This window comes from Cyrtonyx montezumae, unplaced genomic scaffold, assembly GCF_038088225.1.
Source record: "Cyrtonyx montezumae isolate F1298 unplaced genomic scaffold, pur_monq_1.0 scaffold_14, whole genome shotgun sequence".
In the NCBI taxonomy this organism is placed as follows: Eukaryota; Metazoa; Chordata; class Aves; order Galliformes; family Odontophoridae; genus Cyrtonyx; species Cyrtonyx montezumae.
The window spans coordinates 15,078,143-15,102,217 of NW_027071870.1; the positions used below are offsets into that span (position 1 = coordinate 15,078,143).

Below are 24,075 nucleotides of genomic sequence, written 5' to 3' on the forward strand. Positions count from 1 at the left end.
TAATCATTTTAACAGATCTTTTGTACCATCAACTCTGAGTGCAAGAAGCCAGTTTTACTTCTGTTCCTACAGTTACACAGTATGTAGCTGCTTTTAAGAGTTAAAAAGAAGGCAGAAAATAAAAGGCAAAAGAATGAATTAGGGTCTCTTGTTTTACTTTTTTTTTTTTTTTTTTTTTTTTTTGTGAGATTGGTTTGTTTGTGTGTTTGTTCTTCTGTTTTGTTTTCCCTGTGTGACTCATAGTGCCTAATGTTCTGATTTATTAGATCTAAGCTATATACATTGCTTGCTGGGTTTATTTACTCAGGTTCTTCTGTGGAAGAGGGTGGTATATTCTACCACTGTTACATATTCATGTTTGCTTTCTTTTCCTCTTGTTTGCCTGAGTTGTTCTATGTAAGTAATTCACTTCACTCTTCTGGGGAGGCTGTGAAGGGGAATTAGTTTCTGGAAGTGTCTGTATAACAGTGCTGCAGTTATACCACTGCCATCTTTGAAGGAGACTTCAAAAATACCTGTGCTCTAAAAAAGGAAATTGTAAGGCAAGGAGCTGAATACAGCATTTAAATCTACCATACTGGATGTTTAGACCTAGTATACAGACATGCTGCAAGTATATGTTATGTCTGAAGTATTTTCTTTTTTTTTTTTTTCCTCTGAAAAGATTACTACTTCAGCCTGGTTTGATATAGTTACTGCTAATTTTCTGGCGTTTGGTAGCTGAAAATGCCTATAGATATTGAATAATACTCCTCTCACAGAACATCTAGTTCATATAATTTTATATGGTGTTGTCACAGACTGGTATTATCTAACTACATGAGGTTTTAGGAAAACATTTGTCATACAAACTTGCTAAATCATTTTAGGAGCTGTCTTTAACCAATTTACAGGAAAGCTTCCAGATTCAATGCAATGGTGTTTGCATTTCTTAGACATTAAAATATTCCCTGAATGCTAATTCATGAAAGGTCACCTGCATGGAAAAAAAAAATCCACCCCAAACTTACAGGCCACATGCTCTTCTTACGGAGTGTATGATGTCCTGTTGGAGAAGCAGGAATATAAGCACACCAGAAAAGCTGAGTAGTGGCAAATGCTGTTTATTAAATTGATGTGACCAGAGTGTTAATTTTCTATCTCTAGCATAGGCTGAACTCCTTCTCACTATTAAATTTCTGGAATTCGATCAGAATGAGCTTTATTTATGTATTCTACTAATGCAGGAGTGGACCAGGCATTACCACAGGAACGTCGAACTCCGGTTACTCCGTCCTCTTCCTCCAGATATCACCGTCGCAGGTCCTCAGGGTCACGGGATGAGCGCTACAGATCGGGTGAGTAGAACTGAAGACCAGAGAACTGGAATGAAAAATAGAAGTCACTGTTTTTGTTCTCTTTAAAAGAATTTTGTTGAAAACTCTCGTAATAGCTATGCAAAAGAAGTTCTCATTGTACAAATGCAGAGACACTTTCCAAGCATAGGAGGATGAATTTACAAAGCCAAAGCATATCTGGAATTGTGTCTGGAAAAGAACGTGAAGAGAACAAGAAGGGTTTCTAAGGGCCTGTAAGCAGCAGAAGGAAGACATGTGGGCTCAGTGCTGAATGGAGCAGGACAGTGGGTGACAAAAGAACAATGAAAAGACCAAGACATGTAATGCCTTTTTTTTTTTTTTTTTTTTACTTTGGTCTCTATTGGTGAGATTTGTCTTCAAGAATCCAAGGCCCCAGAGACTAGTGGGAAGGTCTTGAGCAATGAAAACACATGCTCTGTGAAAAGGGATCAGGACGGGGAATATATAAAAAAACCTATCATGTACAAGGTCACGGGACATGATGAGATGCACCCAGAAATGCAGAGGAAGCTAACCAATATCATTATGAGGCCTCTTTTGATTCTTTGAAAGCAAGTGTCTGTCCTTACTCTGGAATGGCAAGGAGAATCTGGAGAACTACAGGCCAGTCAGCAATCAATCTCTGGAAAGGTGTCAAAGAGTACTGGAAAACATTTTGAAATATATGAAAGACAAGGAAGTAATTAGTAGTCATCATGGACTTACTAAGTCCCCTTATTACATTGGTCAATCTATAATGACCAACCTAATAGCTTTCTACAATAAGATGACTGCTTTGGATCTTGAAAAAAGAGCAGTTGTAGGCCTGGACTTAGTAAAGCTTTTGTCATTGTGTCCCATAGCGTCCTGACAAACTGATGAAGTATGGACTAGAGAAGTGAACGGTGAGGTAGATTTCCTGAGGATGGGATCAAAGTCTCTTCACACTGTTCTTCCAATATATTACAGTGTGCAAAAAGTGATTACTATATAACTGAAAGAAGAACGAGCTCCGAAACTTCTTTGCTCTTATCTTTTAAGGCATAATGTGCTTGTTGCTGCACCTTAACTGGCTGAGAGGTAGTTGGGCTCAGCTGTTGTTTAAACTGCTACAGAGACTGCTGCAGGGGAGGTGCCCTTCTCAGATGATAGGCAGACTACAGGGTCTGTTTTTTCTGCCACTGCCTCTCTTCCAGTTGTGGAATAATGGAGCAGTGGACAGCAGCACTTGTCAGCCACTGTGGCATAGGGATCCTTGTGACCTGTGAATTAAAAGCCAGAGAATGATATCTGTGGAAGACATGGAGGAGCCACCTCTGGAAGTTCTGGATTGTGTTTGAGCAGGCAGACATAACTTGCTGCACGCTGTCAGACTCATTGTGCTGACACAACTGGAAAGCTATAGAGAAGTCCTTATTAAACCTTTTGTAAGATATCACTAGTTCATTTCATTAGTCAAAAAGATTGCTAGTCTGACTTAAAGGAAAATTAAGTGATAAATGTTGGCTAAGAAACTTCACGTATGTCCAGACCACTCTGATAAATCTGAAAACTCCCTTCTCCCCTTAGAAACGTTGAGTTCACACTGTAGATGCTGCCAGTTTTTCTTTGATTAATGGCTGTGTGATGTGCATAGTAGTTCCTTGATTAATAAACTAGAAGCTTATCCTAAGTTAAAAATTGTCAAAACTGTTTTTTAACAGATAGAAATATTATTCTTGGAATTGTCTAGTTCATGAACCTGTGTCTTCAAAGAGTTTCAGAGGAGTTCTGTTAAAAATATCTGTGTTTGTTCATTGAAAGAAGTCCTCTTGAGGTATGCTTACCATTTGCAAACCAAGATCATGAGTCAGTCTGTGGATGGGCAGAAGGAGCCATGATGCACATCCCTGATACCCAATGAATGCATGAATGCTCTGAGCTGCTGTTGCTTCTTGGTTTTAGCTACTGCCTGCTGCCTTAAAAGGAAGACATGGAGAATAATATAATTATCTTAGGGAAGCAGCTTAGAGAGAAAAGGACAAAAGATCATCTGCCTATCTCTATGATCCATTGATTCCTGTCAGTGTACAATCCTGACTCCTCCTTACCCATACCTGTTGCACTGCCACTGCTATTCTTTATATTTTTTACCAAGTGCCATAGTTTACATGTGTGTTCAGAAACACACTTGGGAACTGCTCTACAAGCTACCACAGTACTCCTTTCACACACAGCCTTCAAAATCTCCTTTGCTGTGGGGGCTGTGAACCCTTCTACCTCAGAAGAGCTCAACCACTGCCGATGTGCTGATCCCATAACTTTCCGTGCTGATCAGTTCTGCCTCATTGTTTTGAGCATACTTGCAGAAAGGCTTCATTCTCTGCTATCTGTGTATCCAGCTGCTATCTTTATTCCAACAATCCCTACCTTAGGGAATTCAGGATCTTATTCTGGGTTTGTTCACTGAATAGCACAAAAGGCTTAGGAATAGGGCTAAGTGCTGTAGTAATACGTATGAATAATAAATGCACCAGTTGCATTGCTGAAATAAAGAGTATGGGATTCAACACAAGGGGTTACTTGTTCATTCTCAAGGAATCTCAGCTGAGAAGAATCAGGGTAATGCTCTGAATTCACAACTCCTTTGCTGCTTTGAAAATGTCCTTGGTGTTAAAATAGGAAAGCTTGATGGCAACTGGGGGGACTTCTGGCAGACTTTTGAATTCCTACACTGATTGCTGTAGAACATGATTCCTCAGTAAGCCACCAAGCTCTCCAGCAACTTGTTTTGAACAGCTACCAAGTCTTCATTCACTCAGAAGAAAACTGTATGCAGGAAATTTCAATAAAGGTAAATGTAAGCTTCCATCTCAATGTGGAGGAGTTTTCAGTTCATCACATATACAATTAGTCTTCAAGGAGCTTTGCTAAGATGGAATGCAGTGTTCCTATTCTGGATTATACTATCCACTTCTATGCATTGCCCCAATACTTTCTTGGTCTTGTGACTCTTTTACTTCAGGTTACGAAATTGTTAGTCGGATTTCTTTGTGGTTACCTCGTATTCAGATTCAGATTCGCTTCAGTGAGAAGCCTCTGTTTAGCTTGTTTTGCTGTGCTTAACGCTTCTGCATCTCTGTTCTGATCATATTGTGATTATTCCATCCTAGCCATTACCCAGTTTCAGTGCTTGTTATCATCTTGGTCACATCTTCTTGGAAAGAGCCCAAAACAAAATGCATGTGCAGTCTTTAACAAATAAGTAATTTGCTTCTAGTCAGGTTTTTATTTACTTATTTATTTATTTTTGAACAATTCATTTAAATTAACATTGAAAACAAATCCTCTCCTGAAACTCTGATCAAAGTCCTTTTCTGTCTCTTCTTTTTAAGATTTTCCTAATTGGAAGTCTGACATCCTGAAAATCATCCAGGTCTCCTTCCATGCCTTTGCTTTTTACATAAATTTAGACGTCAGCAAAGATTATTTAATGAACTCTCTTTGGAAGCTCAAAATCATTACTGCTACTAATATCACCTTCAACTTATGCTCTCTTATGGAAAATAATCAGGCTGTGACATTTTCCCTTTTCAGCCTTTTTTATTATTATTATTTCATTAACAATTTTTGGCACTATCGTTCTGATTTCTATGATTTTTTATATTCTCAATAAAACTGACTCTGAGATTATGGAAGTTATTTCTTTAGTAAGTGTTCACAATGCATCGTGTTTTATTTTTGAATTCAGCCAATTAGACCATGGGAAATGAGGTCTAATTCCTTAAAACTGGAAAGTTTAAAATTCCCTGGATACTGTTTATAAGGAAATGATACTGAAATCATTAAGTTCCATGATCTTATCAACTTCGATAGTTTGTCAGATGTCTAAAGAATTATATCAAGCCATAAGTTAAGTAATTTAATCAATTCAGGCTTGAAATATATTATTTATGCAAGTATAGCAGCTAGTTTAGCTGATGTTAATTCAAAAAGATTTGTGTGGGTTTATTTTTATTTTTATTTTTATTTTTTTACTACTAAATATAAAAATTCTCTCACTGTTTACTCACTCAGAAGCAGTATTTGGAATGATTTGCCAAATGTAGATCATGGCAATGTTTTTCTCTCAGCAGCTGCTGTTCCTTAGCCTGTGCCTATACTATAACATTAGCTGGAGGCTCAAGCTGGCACAGAATCCATATGTTTTCGTAGGTTGGATCACTAATTTTTGGCAAGAGACCTTTCTGACCAGTGACTTTTCAGGCAAGAAAAGCCAATCAGGGGAGGACTGACTTGTACTTGACTTTGGCCTCTGAGCAGAATAGAGGTCGGCATTTGGCTCCATCTGGCTCAAGTTACGTGACTCTGCAAAATCAGGCACAGATTTAGAAATAGCATGGAAATAGAATAGTTCCGTTGAAAGCGCCCACCAGAGATATTTGAGTCCAACTGTCTGACCTCTCTTCAGGGCTAGAAGTTAAAACATATTCATGGGGGCATTGCCCAAATGCTTCTTGAATGCTAGCAGGCATAAGACACCAAGCACCTCATTAGGTGTTCCAGTGTCTGACCACCCTAATGATTAAAAAATTCCTCCTAATGTCTAGTCTGGATTTCCTCTTGCACAGCATTGTGCCATTCCTGCATGTCCTGTCATGGGGTTTCAGGGAGAGGAGTCCAGCTCCTCCCCATACAGAGAGTTTAGTCAGTGTTGGGTCATGTAGATGTAGCCACAGGTGGACATACAGCTTCATTTTCTTAATGTGGTTTAAAAACTAGGTTTCTCAACTGCTTGTGGAAGATGCATATCCATGGATTTGGTGTGATGCATTGAGATGAGGACATATGAATTATGCAGTGGCATAAACAAGGAGGGAACCTGAATGGCTTAACCTTCATGGTCTTATCATGTTATCTAAATGAACTGTGCTAACTCAGTAGATTACTGAGATTTATGGAGGATGCTGGCACTACATGTCTTCCTTACAGTCACTAGAGACCTGTTTGCTCCCTGTTCCTTCTGACAATGAAATCTGTCACAGGAAAAGTTGAAGCTTCTGCCACCGTTATTTAAAATACCATGATATGGTCCATCGTGGTTTGGGAGGGAAGGTCACGCTGTTGGGTGCTTAAAATGGTGATCTGTAAGCCAGTCCCAGAGTGGCCCTGCTGCTCGAGTTTGACCCAGCTTCAGTGCTGTCTGAAGCAGAGCTGGGCTCTACTGCCACATAAAGGCTGCAGCTCAGTACAGCAGCTGTGGCAGTTTGTAATGCGATACCCCATGGGTAAAAAAGGTCAGATCCTCTTTATTAGAAAAGCTTTTCTTGATCACAGTGAATCTCCATCAGATCGATGTTGTTCAGCCAGTTGTGGCTGTTCAGAGCAGAACTCTCTGTCAGAGACCGCAAGCACTTACAAAAGTCCTCTCTGGAGAACAAGTATGCTACCCACCCTTAGCTGGGTGTTCAGTACTTGGAGAAATGAAAATCAAGTCCTTACCAACTTCGTTCTTCCAAAGGGATCTCCCTGCTGCCTTTAAGAGTACTCCAGAGCAAAAAGCCTTAGCTCTCCATCCTGGTGCTGAAAGCCAGGCACTCTCTTGAATACCAGAGTCTCTCTTTTACAGTTTCTACAATTGTTGCTTTTCAGTTAAAGAACAAACAAAAAAGGATGACATAAGCAGACAAAATCTGAGCACACATAACAATTCGAAACAAAAAGTCTATCATTAAATGCTAGGAAATGTTCTGTAATATGATCAGATTCACACATATGAGGTGTTGTCTCTTGATTCTGATTTCTGCTGTAGAATTCTGCTCTGATGAAATGAGAATATGAGAGATAAGTTGGGCCAAGTTTGTTAAGTCTCTTGTTTCTCCTGAGATCTCTAAGAGGCCTTGAAGATGTCCAGCATTTTGCATTGCCTGGAACAACTGTAGTGCTTAAGGAAATGAGACCAGTGAGCTCTGAGAACTGATTTTTGCAGATGCCAGAAGTGATGTGAGAAGAAGCAGCATAGCTGAACTTGCACCACTTGTGTCTCAGTGTTCACATAATCCTGGAGTGAAGACCAGCAAGTGGGAGCACATGTGCTACATGGACCACATGGACAGATTTTAAAGGGCATACACCAGATCAGCATAAGGTTGGCAGCTGAGAAATAGAGTGTTTTGAGAAACACCATATGTGGAATCAGCATCTCTCAGCTGGTATCCTAGAGGAAACACACTGCTGGTGATGGGTGGTTGTGGCACCCTTACTCTTGGGCGCAAGGATCTCCCTTCTTCCACTCACTCATGGTGAATTTTTTCCCATTCATTTAACCTCTGAAGACAAGAAAGAAAAATCCAGCCTAGTGCACCATTCTTGGAGGGTTGCCAGCCCCTGCCCCAGAGATTCCACCACTGCGGAGAACAGTTCATTTTCCAAGCTCACTCAGCATTTCTTTTAAAAGGCATCTTAATATAGGAGATTTTTGGAAATATTGCCAAAACAAATGCATCCTAACTGTAACTCTGTCCCAGCTCACATTCTGGAGCCACCTTTCCCACACTGCAGTTCAACAGGGAAAAGACTGAGCGGCTTATACTGAGCATGAGATCATTAAACTTCAACACAAATCATTCCAAGATAGGGTTGAGGGGCATTTGAAGTAGGGGAGCTAGAAGCGAAACAACACTCCCTGTAGATTCCAGTCCTAGAAGAGGGGCTGGCAGCAGACCCAGGGAAGCTGAGCTGCTCTGCTCTGTGCACTTCAGTACACACCTCACCACGTGTTTGTTCTCAGTGACCATGAGGTAAGCATGAGCATGAGCTGCAACAAAGCTTGCTGACTTTTTGCATGTCTACAGCTTACCTTACAGAGATTCTAAAACATATGGGTAGTTTATATTTTGCATTTTTGAAAAGATGTTCAGGGTTTCAATCTGTATTCTTCCTAGAACTGAAAAAAAAAGAGTTAGAATGGAAGACAAAACTGAATTACTCTATGAGAATATAGGACTTGTAGGACATGGTGGAAGAACGAATGGAAATGGAAGATAAAAGGAATTATTTTTATTGAACCATTGCCATTTAACGTTACTCCAGAGAATAAGGAGAAAGAAAAGATTATGAATGTACTACGTATCCTGGCAGGACTTAATGTATGTATTAAAGCTGCTCAGTGTAAGAAAAAAAAAAAGTATTAACCCTTCAGCTGAATAAGAGATACTGGAAAAAGTTAATCTGAACTGTAAGAACACTTAATCAGAAATTAATTTGTCTCCTGTTTGATTTAGCTTGCTATTAAACTTAATTTCAACCTACAACTCAACCAGGGGAAAAACGAGTTGAAAGTGAACTTTTGCAGAGATATAATTCATATGGCCATGTCCTTGCTTTTGACCCAGCGGAAAAATTTGTAAGGATAATTGCAGAACTCCTGAGGAAAATTACTCAAGGATCTCCAGAGAGAAATGAATAGAAAGTTGATTTACTTCAGATCACATAATAAGGGGGCCTGAGATGAAGTCACTATGCGAAGCTGACTTCCAGATTGCATTACAAATGCGATAATAAATACATGGAGGGATGGAAGTTATTAGTGGGCGGCTCGCATGTTTTTTTTATTTCACTTATGATTAGAGTTAGTATAATTTTAAATTTCAGAGTTTAGAGAAAAAACATTTCTATATCAACTTTATTATAGTACCTGAAAGCTCCAAAGTCAAGCAAAAACTATGCCCTCCAGCAAAACTAGCAGTGGAGTCATAAGTTCAGTCTTCAGTTTTGTATCCTTTGTTTCCATCATGTATCCTCTGCATTTCACGATTTCTCCATGCAGCTTTCCCAATTGTATATTCAGCTTTTTTCTTCCATTCAGGATTATGGATTATCACTACTGTGATCCAAACTGCAAAATGATAGCCATGCTTTTTCAGAATTAAGCCTTCTGAGCACATGACGGCATACGTTTCACTTTCTTCATTTGCGCCTGTAGTTATTCAGCAGCACCTGAAGGATGTATTTGTGTGGCACAGCCCTTTGCCCAGACCAAGGTTTCCTGCACCATTGAAATTTGTTTGCTGGAAGAGTCAGGACTTTATCATGGCACATTTGTGGGAGTGCAAGTGTTTACTAGAAAGCTGATATTTCATTGTCAAAAATTGTTCAGGTTGACGGAATTTGTCCCAAATTCACTACAAGTCAGCAGAACTTCCCCTTGCACATCCACATTTCCAGTAAAACCCAAGACCCAGTAGTAACCCAGTTTAAGTGTCCCAAAGACTGAAACTTACATACTAAAATAGTGTTCTGAAGTGTTAGCAGCAGTTTGTTTCTGTCAGTAACCTCCACAGCCCTCATATAAATGGATGTCTTATTAGAGCAGATGTTCCTGCATTCAGTTGGGTATTCATTGTGTGAATACCATATTTCAGAATTAATGGCACACCTGCTTGCAGCTGGAGAGAAATGAGGTGTCACACTTTTCAGGCCGTGTGCTTTCCCATCTTAACGCCCCGAGATGCTGTGAAAGTGTTCTGACAAAGATCCCTTGTTATATGGACTCACTTATTTTTGTGTTCCAAGGAGTGAGATGATTTTGCAAGGACCAATCTGTGCTGGACAAAAACAGCAATTGTTGTGAAATCTCTTGCTGTTTGTATGCCTGAAAATACATCCAGTGCTGTCAGCCCAGGACAATCAGAAGACAAACCCAAACTGTGATCTGTTCCGATGATACCACGTTCACTGTGTCTCACCCTGTTTAGTGTGTTCCGGTTGCATTTCCAACAGTTGTAGCTTCCAGATTATCTCTACTCAGAGTATTTACAGGCCACGTATTAGGAAATGAATTCTCAGTATATCCTTCGTTTCCATGGCAGCTACAACAAAAGTCTGATTAAACTCATGAGAGATTTTCATGCCTTCAAATACTAGTTTCCTGTAAAGCAGCAATTGCCAACCTTTCCTCTGTATAATTACTTCACTTACTGTTGCTATACTTAGCATTGCCTTATCTAGAATTTTCAGCCTTTAATGGTGAGTGTCCGTGGCCTTTGGGAGGCTGATTTCTCGTTGTCTCAGTTGCTGTCCTGTGGTAACACAGAAGCTGATGTGATTCTGCTGCTGCAGTTTGTTTGGGGCATCTGTAGCTATCCTTGTTCCGCTTGCCTCCTGCAAACTGTCTCTGCTTGTTCTTACAGCTGATGCAGCCCCAGGTGCTGACCTCCCTGAAGCAGAGACTTATTTGTATTTTCACTCATTAGTTTAATGTCTGACTTCAGGGCTGATCCTTTCCTACAGTATAAATAAGACATAAATTTGTGTTATATGTACATAAATAACCCCTTATTAAAAATCATTTGGCATTCTAAACTTATTATCACAGAGCACCAACCTCCTTTATCTTAATAATGTGTCACTCCATGAATGAGGCACCCTCAACAAGTTCACAGATGGCACCAAGCAGAGTGGTGCAGTTGACACTCTAGAGGGAAGGGATGTCATCCTGAGTGACCTGTGCTTGCAGCCCAGATGGCCAACCTTATCCTCGGTTGCATCAAGAGAAGCATGACCAGCAGGTCGAGGGAGGTGATTCTGCCCCCTGCTCTGCTCTCATGAGACCCCACCTCGAGTACTGCAGCCAGTTCTCGGGCGCCCAACATGAGAAGGACATGGAGCTGTTGGTTTGAGTCCAGAGGCGATCTAGGGCCACTAAGAAGGCTGGAGCAACTCCCCTACGAGGACAGGCTGAAGGAGCTAGGGCTCATGAGCCTGGAGAAGACTTCAGGGGGACCTCGTAGCGGCCTTCCAGTGCCTGAAGGGGGCCTACAGGAGAGCTGGGGAGGGACTTTTTGTAGAGGAGTGTAGTGACAGGACTTTATATTAGAAGAGGGTAGATTTAGACTAGGTATTAGGATGAAATATTTTACTATGAGGGTAGTGAGGCCGGGGGGGGGGTTGCAACCAAGTGATCCTAAAGGTCCCTTCCAGCTTAAACTGTTCTATGATTCTCTGATTCTGTGACTCTGTGAACTATCCCACACAAAGTAAGGATGCTGAACCTTGTTGGAGTCAGTGGGAGAGTCCTGTTCCCAGTCGTACCATTCCTTTAGCAGGAATTGGCTAGGAAAGCAAAGAAAGAAAGATTGTTTCCAAAGACCCACTCAAGAAAAGACAAAAGTAGCTCAAGGGGGAGGATTTACATGAGACAAAAGGGACAAAGAGATGAAAGGAATGAATTCAGATCACATTTAGATATGTCTCCCAGCAGTTTTATTCCCTCAGGGTTAAGTTCTCTGAAGGGAGAGATAGAAATGTAATTGCTACAGATCTAGAAAACCAGACTGTGCTTGGAATTCTGTTAGAACATCCTGCATCTGTACAGCAAAAATTTGGCAACAGCTTGTTTTCCCATTTTTGTGTTTCTTAAACACCCAATAATTGAGTGTCAAAGATGACATTTTTTGGCATAGCAGAAAAGCAAGCAAAGTAACATACAGAGTGTCAGGGCTTTATAATTACTGGGAAACTGAAGACTGGGGCAAAGACAATTGAAGTTATATATTTAATCTGAAACACAGGTGGGAACAGACTTCTGTCCTGATTCTAGCAATGCAAAACTACCAACTGGTCTAATTTCTTGTCTTAGGAAGAAACAGGTCTGAGTGACAGATTGGGTGCAAGAGAACTACCTGATGCAATTGCAAGGTCTCATTTAAGAACAACAGAAGACACTTTTTCTTTTGTCTAGCGATGTGTTTTATTTAGTGACTGTGAGGAACAGTTTTATAATGTGGAGATGTTTAATATAGCTGATGCTTGCCATGGTTGGAGCGCCCTGTGTTGTGATCCCTGCTGAACTACCGCCCGGATCTGTGACCCATGAGGTGATATCAGATTGCTTACAGCATGGTGAGTGTTTGACCTGCCTGTGGAGCAAATGCAGCTGAAGTTCTGAGCTCTGAGAGGCTCTATATCTAGCCCAAGTCAGGAATGGGATGTCTCTGTTGGTGGAGTGTATGGTCAGAGGGATGCTCTCTGCCAGACAAGGAACATATGCTTTAGAAGAATGCTTTTCTAGCAGCTGTAGGAAACAAAAGGAGAGAGTAAACAAATACAAATACATATTTAAATGCAAGAGACTTGCCAAAATTTGCTAGGAATTATCAGGCAGGCTGTAACAAGTAGTCGTTGGGGTGAATAATGAACACTAGGTACTCTGCAGCAGCTCAAGGTAAGCATGTCGCTTTATTTTTTCCTGTTTACTGATTTGTTGAGGACATACAAATTGAATTCAATGTATCGTTGGTCTGCTTGAAACAGTGGGGAAGAATGGCAGATAAGGGACTGCATGGTGGCCCCTACTGCTGTAGATAGTGATGGTGATACTTTTTATTCATTGCTTTAGATTTCCTCTTGAGTCTTTCTTCTGGAAAAGCCAGGTGGGAACAGTAAAGATTTTGTTAGCTATAGGAGTGCTTTGAAGGGTCAGACCTGGATTCGTTTCATCAGCTCTAACAGTGCAGTTAGAACGTCACAGACTTCTACATAAAAGAACATTTCACCTAAAAGCAGTTTCTTTCCATATAGACCTGGGGCTTTTCACAGGGCTTGAGTGCAACTGCATCAAGGTGTATCTGTGCGTGAAACTATTAGAAGTTTATAAAGGGTGAGAAATTGTAGCATACCACACTATGAGGAAACTGTGTGACTTCTCCAGGCAAAATCTTCATACTTAAAGGGTTTTCTTTTTCAGGAAAAATTATGAAGAATCTGTATTTTAAAGCAGTCTCAATCACAATTTGATGGATTCAGTTGAACTGAGTGAGCCAGAGTAAACTGAGAAGACATTTCAGACGCTTTTGTCAGAACTGCAAGACAAGGGCCATCACCCTGCCAGAGTCAGTTTGAAATTCTGATATGATGTTCACTGCAGATGCTGTGTGTGATACGTGGAGAATGCAGACTGCTTTGTGCTGGTGGGATTTGGTGGGATAAGCAGTTTCCTGCCTCATGGGAACTTGGTTATGGCTTCTCACCCTCATTATGCTTTTCCCTAGTGTTTTTTCACAGCTATTCCTCCCTTTAATGTACAGGGAGCTTCCAATCACTGTTCTACAAATTCTCTTTGCAAGTCTCCTTGTGTTTTGTCAGTAGCTGCAAGGACTGTGGGCAAGTGCTGAGAAAGAAGAATCCATATGCAATATATTGGGCACTGTGGTCAATCTTTCACTCAGCTGAAGGCAAAGAGTTACCACATTTCCTCACATTGATAAAAAGCAAAACACCACAGTCACCTTTTGCTGAGAAATGGATGTTTCAATTTAGATTTAAAAGTATATGTATGGGAAACACATCCCTGTAGCTGATACTGGCGGGAACAAACTTTCCCTAGACTATAGGCTCATGTCTAGCCTAGATTCTAGTCACCAACCCTAGGTTACAGGGTAGATGTGTTGGAACTGGTGTGTTATTCTCAACTGCAATTGTTAAGTACCAGTCTGGGCTCTCCTCCATCTCTCTGCTTTCTTTGGGAGTCTGGGACCAAGTCTCTGGGTGTGAATGGCTTCAGTTCTGTTTGTTAACAAGTCCAACTTCATACCAGACTGTCTAAATGGATTGCAGAGCACCTTCAGAACCCATCAATAATTTTTCATTCAAAAAGATTTTTCAATGTATTATATTCTTCCCTGTATCTTATCTTTAGCCTGTTTTTATGTACTTGAATACACTTCATTTCACCAAAAGAATTTTTATTCCTTGGATTGAACACTGTCAAAAGAGTTTTCACCCAAGCTGCACTGTTTTTGCTGCCTTTTTTCCTCTCTCACCAGAAGTCTTGCTGGTGGTCCCTCCACCATCTCTGATCTGTCTGTCCATAGGCTTTTCTGAACATCTGGCCTGTCTTCTCTTGGTAACCTTCTGCCTCTGAGCAATCAGAACAGCCAACCTTGCAGGCTGAGCCAGAGCAGGGGTGCATATTCCTTCTCCCCAACTTTCCTATTGCTTAGTCAGAGTTTCTTATCTTTTCCATTGTTTAAGCTTTCCTGCTTTTCTTTTTTTTTATTTTTTTTAACAGCCCCGTTTGATTTATTCCACAGTAACACATTACAAATAAACATGTCAGGCATGTGCTTTATTAAGAAAACAATTCAATCCCCGGACTCCTGTGGATTTGTTTGAAAATCAAAACCCTGCGAAGTGTGTTTTAATTATGCTGAGAGGTTTGTGTTCTTGCGTCAAAAAAGCATTAAAAAGAAATCCAAGAATGAGCAAGTTAAGATTCACTGTCCAGCTGTCACTAAGCATTTTAATAATGATTTTTTTCAGTGATCTTCTTTTAAAAAACTTCTGAAGAACTCAATAGTTATACCTCATCTCCTTCCTAATCTTTGTAGCCAAAAAATACCCAAGAATCCCAAATCCAATAAAGTGCAAGTAATTCTTACTGTCTTGATCAGCAACATTTATTCTCCTCAGAAGATTGCTGCAGAGCTTTAAAAAAAAAATAGAGAAGGTCAGTTTTGATGCTTGAAATCTAATTTCTGTCCTTTCAGTGAAAACCAAGAATTTCCTCCATTTGCTGGATAAGAAATGCAGACTATCAGTGATTATGTTCAGTCCTGAGCACATGAATGGGATTGGTGTGGAGTGAGCAGGCAGGAATTTATCTTGAGGACATGCCTTTGGGTAAAGAGTTACATTGCTTTTTTTTCCCTTAGTCTGATATTTTTCACATCAAACTTTTCATCAGGTTTTAATTATAAGAAAGAATTTAAACCTTCTGCTCTAAAGCAGTGACTTCACAGGATAGAAGCATTTTTGGTGTGATGTCAATTGTCATTGTCATCTTCCTCTGTCTTGGTCTGTTGGCCTTATGGCTCTTCTATTGTTGTTTGAGTATTCTTTTCCAGCTCTTCTACTTGCTTGTCTTGCTTTGACTTACTCATTCTCTTCACAGCTTAAAACAAAAGCAAAAAACAACTGGAGCAGCTGATAAAGTTCTTTTTCTTAGATTTACTCCTCCCCTGCTTCCACTGACAGGTGCTTAAGTCCTGGGAACACTATTACAGATGAGCCATTGCAGCTTAGCAGCAGTTATGTGTCATCTAATGCCTCCAGTCATTCTTCTCAGTCTGTGTACAGCAGCACACGTACACTGACGTGGTCCAGTTAGCAGCTCTTTAAGTAACATTGGTACACATTATACTCTCCTCTTGTATGTTGCTTTTCTCAGGGAATACTGCCCAGTCAGAGCTGCCACCACATCTCTGCACGAGTAGGAAATAGGTTGCATGCTGCAACCCTACAAGGGCAGCCTCCAAGCAGAGGCAGCAGAAGTGGGATCACTCTGGATTAGACTGCATTACCACGCTCTTGTTTCACCACTGGTCATAGCAGAGTTGTGCACACAACTGTTGCTGCAATTTGTACAGCTAACAGCAAGAGGTTAAAAGGCATCATCTTATATTCATCCAGTCGTGTGCCAGATGGTCACTGTGTGTGAGTTGTTTAACCACAAGTGACTTCTGTTGTGTACCATGTGTTTTGCTTAGTATGTGTATGCACATCTTTCCCAAGACCATAGAAATACACAAATAGGGCAAGATATTAAATGGAGGTCAGGTATTTTTCAGTGTATACTTGTTAATAGATTTGCATCAAACAAGGTAATTATCAAAATGTGTTACATATGTTATATATATTATCAAATTATCAAAATACACATGATAAATGGCTTTTTTTCTAACCTGGATAAGCTGCATGGATGAATGAGGAGTCGAGAAGCTCTGCACTGGGGAAGTTCACTTGAGAAGTAGACCTGCTTCATACTGGGGACCAGCTGGGTGTAAATAACTCACCTTTGAAGAAGACTCATGCTCAGAGTGCTTGTGGTTCTCACTGCACATCTGGCCACCTGTCATGATACTTCTTTTGTCACAATTCAAGTCAAGTGACAAAGGCAGGAGAAGGATTTGGGACTGGGGGACCTGCTGCCATTTCTGCTGTGATGCTTTGTACCTCTCACCATTCAAGCAGATGTTCTTGTTCACTCAATGTGTTTGACTTCAATATAAATTAGAAATCTCATTCATTTCCAAAACAGTGTTATACACCACGCTCTGACTGAAAACAGTAATTGTTGCTGAAGTGCCAGCTTCTTTTAAAACATTGTTAAGCAGAGATGTGCTCTAAGGAAGGAGGATTCCTACTCCTCGAGCACTGCAAGTGTTGTGGGAGAATGGTACAGCTCAAAGCGCTTGTTTATTGGTGCAGCACTCAGTTCTCTATTACCTTTTTTTCTACCATGAGGAGTACTGGTGTAGCCCCTCTTAGATCCCATGTGTTCCTGGGCATTCATCATCTCATAGGTGCTGTCAACCTCACTGGAGTACAAGCTAACCTGTGTGCAGATGCACTGAATACCCAAACAGTTTTTTTCTGTTTGAACACTACCTTGATTCTCTCTTTCTTTCCAGATGTCCACACAGAAGCAGTTCAGGCAGCCCTTGCTAAACATAAAGAAAGGAAAATGGCAGTCCCCATGCCCTCAAAGCGACGTTCGTTGGTGGTGCAAACATCAATGGATGCCTATACACCTCCAGGTGAGCACTTTTGTTTGTGTATTTTATTAACAATTTTTAGACAGTTTTTGTTGCTATGAACTAATTACCTGTTTTCATAGATAGTAATAAAAATGTTGTCCAAAACACGCTGAGCATAACACTGAGTTGTGTTTGAACTGTGATAAACTTGTAATGTAGTGTGTGATTAACATATCTTTCATGCTTCTGGTTATTTTTTCAATTTGTTGTACCACCTCTCTTTGAATTTACTACATTGCCAGAACCAGCTGGGACTCAATTTCTTACTGTTAGGTGGGCTTTTTACAGACTCTGAAGTGAACCTGGGAAAATATTTTGTGTGTACTCTATTGTTAATATGCAGTTGGAGATCTTCAGAAGATCTCAAGTTGCATGGTAAAGGAAGAAACTTTATATCCTTAGCTGTTTTTGTAGAGCAATAAACAAGCCATGGTATTAGTGAGGGAAAGCTCTCAGTGCACACTTAGCACTTGACTTTAGTTTCAGGGTTCTTAGAAACTTTCCTTGTTGTGTTTGCCTGCCCTCATGAGTTTTTCTTAATGGCAGTTTTCTTTAGATTTGTGAGATGAATGTGCCTAATTTGTACTTCAAACAAACAAAAGCATGGTAAGTAACAGGCTGTTTTTAATTATTAGATACTTCTTCTGGATCAGAAGATGAAGGCTCTGTGCAGGGTGACTCCCAGGGAACTCCTACCTCGAGTCAGGGGAGTATAAACATGGAACATTGGATCAGTCAAGCAATCCATGGCTCTACCACCTCAACCACTTCCTCCTCCTCGACACAAAGTGGAGGCAGTGGTGCTGCACACAGACTAGCTGATGTTATGGCTCAAACACATATAGGTTAGTATACTGATCTTTTCAGTATCTTCAGTTTAATGTGAATTTTGTCTCTCCTTGTCAGCTGATGCTGCTATTTGAAGCCTTACAAAAGTCTTCCTTAATGCTTTTTCTCCTTTCCTTTTTTTTTTCTTTTCAATTTCTGTCTGTAATATGGACATCTATTCCTATGTTCTTAATTTTGAAAAGAAAGCAATTAAGATTTAGGGGTAAATTTCTGCTATGACAAGCTAGGTTTAGTTGTTGACTCCCAGGTATCTTAAATATGCATTCACATGAATTTCATTACTTAGCACTAAAGTAAGGAAAATAAATGCATGAAGCATTTGGAATTGCTTGCACATAAGATTCTCCTACATCTTCAATAGCTTAATTGCATAGCTTAAGTGATTTTTGGTAATTCTGTTAAGAGTCGATCTTATTAATGGAATCTAGAATACTTGGGCTGGAATGTCTAACTGTTATAACCCTTAAGTAAGACTATTATGTACATTTAGAAAAAGGAACTGGTATTGTTATTAATAGCTTGTGTGTGTCCTTTGGAAAGATCCTATGAAGTCAAGACTTTCTGTTCATTACGGGCTTGAGGTTCACAGGCATCAACTGTTTCTGGTTATTGAGCTATTGCCATTGGTCTTCATTTGAACAAGGTGATATTAGATTAACCACATGGAAAGCAAGGCTTGTTCTGTCTTCATTGTCCAGTATCTGCTGTTAATCATGCGAAATATCTGCTTTGGGTGCATTCTTGCTGTGGCTGTTTATTGGGCTCTCTCAATAAAGGGCTGGTGAACTCTGCATTGGAACAGATCAAGCAGCCTGGATGTTGTTCCATTGCACATACTAAATGCATTTTTTATTTGAGCGTTCCTCAGCTGATCATTCCTTTTCAAATATATGTAATGAGATACATGAAAACACCTGAAATGTTCCAGATTTTGTATTCTGGAACAGTAGTCCATATCTTTTTCTTTTTTTTTTTCCTGTCATTATAGCTTGATGTAACACCTACATTTTCAGATGAGCAGTTCCATGATATGGAATTGCTGAATTGCAGACAGGGGAAGAAATTATATTGTATTCTTAAATTTGTGCTAAATGAATAGCTTAGAACCTTGTTACAGAAATACATACCTTCCTGGACACATTAATCATTGCATTTGGTTATTTTCTCTGACTTCATCTTAAAATGCTAGAGGAAATTATGGTGTACAGAATTAAATTTATCCAAACTCTTAAAAGGTTACATTACTCACACACCAGGTCTTAATATGTCTTCAAATATAGCTGCTTTATAGTGTGACATTTCAGTAATTTTAAATGTAGCACTGTAAGTCTTCTCTCATAATCACTGAGTTTGCAGTAAATAATACAGCCTTTTCAGAGCTAAATTAAGATGTCAGCATTTTTTGGAAGGGGCAAAACACTACTTCTTTTACTTTTTTTTTTTCTTTTTTGTTGACTGGAAAGATCTCTCTATTGAAGGAAATAGATAAACTTTCCTCAGTGTATACTTTTATTCTGACACTAAGTTACCTTAAATTGCTTCTCTAGTACCACAGTGGATGTCACGTATGTATGTAAAGGTCATTTGGATACAAAATATAACTGATATTTGCTTACAGCTTCAGACTGTGAACTTAAGGTTACCATCAGTCTTTCTTGCTAAGATCATCGGAAAAAATAACAGAAGCTGCACAGTTGATAACTGAGGAGTATTCCCATGGCTTGATGTCTGTTTGGTCCTGGGAGTTATTCTCCAGAGACACATCAGCCTACATGAAAGAAATTGTCTGTAAATATCTAAAAATATACTGCCATGCTCTGAAGATGCTAATTTTGATAAGTACAAATTTAAGGGACAATGGGAAAGCCCATTAATGGTAACAAAGAAAAACCTCCTCCATTCTGATATCCACTAGGATTTGTCCTCCAGAATAGGAAAGCCCATTAATGGTAACAAAGAAAAACCTCCTCCATTCTGATATCCACTAGGATTTGTCCTCCAGAGTGCATCACAGAATGAAAATAAGCTTTTTTTTAACTTGCACTTAAGTGCAAGTGCTGTGATGCAGTTCTGAGAAGAGATTTGATACAAAGCTCTGATTGTGATGTAATCAAAGTTCATTTTTCTGGATCATTTAGTTAATTTGAATAAGCTATGATATGTGTTTTATGTTATACTATTTATTTAATTTTGTGGCTTATGCTACTTTATAATGGTCAAAGGCCCAATAGAGGATGGATTCTCTTTAAAAATTTAACTTTGGCATAGATTTCAAAATTGTGTTGGGTAACTCTTGAACTTAGAGTGTTAGCTGTAGAAAATATTTAATCCTCATTACATTTTTGAGTCAGTACTTGGTGTGTTTATAAGGTTGGTAATATTTTTTCTATATTTTTTGAACCTATACATACATAAAAGTCAAGGTCAGAAAACATATCCCAGGGCTCAGAAAGTTCATGTAGTGATGATAAATTTATATAGATTAAAGTGTTGAATATCTCACTTAAAACTTTTGATCTTTTTAGGTACTCTTAATTTAAGTTTCCTTTATATGTTTCTGTTTGAAAATCAACAGCCTCTATCCCAATTAAAAGCTATGTAAGTTTTTGTTAAAACCAGTATAAAAACATGTGCCATAAGGCATGAGGGGTAGGAACCTGGCAACCTTAAAACTCTGGCAACCTTAAAATCCTTCTGTGATCTGAGGAGGGGTATTAACTTATGATACAAAAGACTGGCTTAAAATAGCCTCTGTCACTTGGATATTATTAATACAGGCAAAAGGGAGCTGATCTACAGTACAGTACTACTGTGCAAGTACAGCATTGTAGGGATGTTCTTTGAATTCCTGGAGTCTCCAGATATATAGTGCTTTCTGTGCTTCTAGAGTTCCACTGGAAATTATTCCTTTACCTCTGCTTCTCCTTGAATGTGGGGCTCTGTCAGCATACACCCTCTGTCCGTACATGACTGTGCCCTGAATTATTGGTTCTTTCTCATTTTCGTGAAATGGGATAGGTTATATGACTCCAGTGGCAGAAATGAGGGGTCTTAATTGGAAACAGCTGTTCAGTCTGTGATCTTCTGCTGCAAGAATATTGGAGTAGATGGGGAGAGGAGGTGCAAGAATGTGTATGTTTGATAGAGAAAATTCTTTGAAGTCATACAGATGTCACAGTTCCTACTTTTTAATCAACAGATATATCGGGATGATTATTCTTAACTAAACCTCAAACATTACTTCTAGATACTTGACACGTGACCAAGCAGCTTTAGACAGATTTTATCCATAATCTAAACCTGCATTGACTGTTCTACCCCAAAAGAATACATTTTGCATCAAGTAATAATTAACATTTTCTTTAGAAGTCATTCAGACCAAATTTTCGTCTGTATGATTTTCATTGCTCCAAGCCTGACTCTGAAAGGGAACTGACTGAGGATTTGTAAATCTAACGGATGAAGCCTACAACTGTAGATACTGCTATGATAAGACATCTGTTTAGCAGATCCTACACAGAAATAGGGCAAGACAGGCCTTATTGTTCTGTTAAATAAGGATTCTTAATAGAAACATAGGTAGCAGATGTACAGACTGTGCTAAAAACCCCATTCTTTGTCCAGGCTGTGGTGACAGTGTAGGGAATAGAACTCATTTTGGGTACTTTCATGTGCCAGTGGTGCTTCTTCAAAAGGAAATCCTTTTACAAAAGAATGGGATGCTTCTTTGCCAGTTTATTTCACCCTGCTAGTGCCATGTGTCACAAAGAATTATTTGATTTCATTTATATAGATCTGAAGGGAAAGCGTCGGTGGTCTGTGTTGCTATAGGTCACGTGTCTTCTCTCTTATGCATTAAAGAAATCCTATCAATGTTAAAACCTGAAAGGAGATACTTTAACTCAAATCCAATTTGCCTTGTAAACTCTCAAAGATGGAAATGTTTCGCTGGAGAGATGCAAACAATTATAGCTAATAAGAATAGTTTCTCATGTTTCTAATAGCTAGCTAAGTACAATGCATTCCTTAGTCATGTTCCTCTCTCCATTTTGCATAGCAAAACTGCACTGCAATATAAGTAGAAGATAAAAAGATAAACGTCAGCATTTTTTAATTGACTTATTTATTGGGTAATTCAATAGCAATCTATAAAATGCTGCCACTTAGCAAGAAAGGGCAAAAATTGTGCTGAGTCTAAAACACTTGATAAATGACAAGGCATCTAAAATGAAGACATTATTCAAATAGTTACCAGTATAAGCTTCTTTGTCCAAATTTTTATACTTGAGTTGGTCACTTAGAACACAATATAAAGTTGTTCTTTCAGTAAAATGCTAAGAGTGGATGTGATTGGAATCAAAAGGCTCAGCTGGACATGTGTTGGTTGCAAAATGAGTGGCACAGTAAAGCATCTCGTATTTTCTTCAGCCACTTACAGCAGTGTCTGAGGTATTCGTTCATTTAAATATTAAATAACAACTATAGACATTAATATCATTTTAATTTTTCATGATGGTTGTCTGTCAAATAATGCATTCAAATTTGACATATGCAAAATAGACATCTAATATAGCAACTGTATGCTATATTTATAGCCATGAAGACTCTTTTTCTCTGCTGATGGTGCATGAATTTGTGATTGAATGCACAAGAATTACAGTGACCCAAAGTTCAAGACCCATGGAAATGCTTGATAGTTACATTTCAGATAAAACTTTGTAATGGAAGTTGGTGATTCAGTAGATTTGTGACATCATAGAATATCTTTACTAAAAAAAGTCATCTTGAATGTAGCATTTGCACAGTACTGTTTTTTTCCAGAATTTTCATGTCTTGACTCTTTCCCTATTATAAAATGGAGATCATTTCTCTTTCCTTCAGTGGCAGCAATATGAAGACTCATCTTGTTTTGTATCTCAGAGGCTGCTGGGAATCATTTATGTCAATAAACTGAGAAGTTGTTTGCTCATGGTATTTATCTCCATCTACCCAAAGCTGATAAAAACATGGAAAAAATTATTAGACAAAGGGTAAAAATAGTACGCAGTACATAGGTAATAGACACTGAGACTTGAAAACATGTGAAAACAAACTGTGATTGCATGCTGAGCTATCAGGCTATGAAAGAGAAAGATTAGCTCTGTGGAATTGTTTAGGAGTGCTGGAATGAGTCAGATCAAATTGTGTTTGCCTTCTGAAAGGAAAGTCTTTGTTGTGCGGAAGAATTGAAATAGCTCTGTCTAAAAATAGTAGACAAGCAAGTGTCCATGCAGAATGCAAAGTTCATGTTTCTTTCCACTTTATTTCTTTCCCCTAGTTTCCAACCCTGCTGTGGTTGCTCTTTTGTTGTTTCTTTTTCTTAACAAACCAGTGATTTCCTTTCTCAAATGAAAGTGACACATTCAAAACACATAGGCTATAAAAGCAATGAGCATTGGTGCTTGCTAGTGACTGACAGCATGCCATATTGTTTTTATTTTGAAAAACTAAAGCAATCATCTGTGAGGAGTGTATTTTTGAGGTCCTTTTCTACTGGAAGCTGTCCACAAACTTTAACTTAGTATAAAATTAAATGTTGATGGAGAACCAACAACCTAATCATATTGTTTTTTTTTTTTTAGCTTATTGCTTGAATGCTTGCAGATATATGGCTCTCGTTTTAATCAAAGGAAACTTGATATATTAAGATTATGATGTACTTTATAGTTGTATACATTCATTTTGTGCATTAACTTCAGTGCCTGTTTAGATGGTGAATAAAAAATCAAATGCTCTTTCTGTTTTATTTTTCTGCCCTTCAATACTAGAGGCACACGGTTAAACCTTTTAACTTGTTTTTCACAGAAAATCATTCTGCCCCTCCAGATGTTACCACGTACACTTCAGAACACTCAATACAAGTAGAAAGACCACAAGGATCAACGGCACGGGTGGCACCAAAGTATGGAAATGCAGAACTTATGGAAACCGGTGATGGTATGTCGTAAATGGAAATCATTTTCTTTTTGAGTACTGTAATCTTCAAAAGTTATTGTATGTGTCTGCTCTTTGTTTCTTCTGGACAATTGTGACATAAAGACACGTAAAAAGTTACAGCATCTTTGGAGTCCTAAAATAAACTGATATACAAGAAGCTGACATAAAGAAATATTTTTTTAATCAGCAGGGCTGATTCCCTGTAGCAATCACTGGGCAAATGAAAGCAGCAGATCTCTCTAGATCTGCTTTTCTACTCTTATCATGCTGTGTGGCTACAGCTGGGCTGTTTTTTAAAGGGCCAAGAGTATGACATAATAGGAAGGCTACATCTTAAA

General features: G+C 39.0%; 1 protein-coding gene across 5 annotated transcripts in view; it reads left to right on the plus strand.

Moving 5' to 3' along the window:
- DIP2C (disco interacting protein 2 homolog C) overlaps positions 1-24,075 on the plus strand; it is a 283,812-nt gene that overhangs the window by 160,980 nt on the left and 98,757 nt on the right. For 4 of the 5 annotated variants that reach the window (XM_065731518.1, XM_065731519.1, XM_065731520.1 and 1 more), the window contains 4 exons: positions 1,227-1,337; positions 16,787-16,912; positions 17,548-17,757; positions 23,606-23,737. In XM_065731518.1, the coding sequence (XP_065587590.1) occupies positions 1,227-1,337; positions 16,787-16,912; positions 17,548-17,757; positions 23,606-23,737 (579 nt within the window). The remainder of the gene's footprint in view (positions 1-1,226; positions 1,338-16,786; positions 16,913-17,547; positions 17,758-23,605; positions 23,738-24,075) is intronic. The other variant, XM_065731522.1, reaches the window with a different exon arrangement.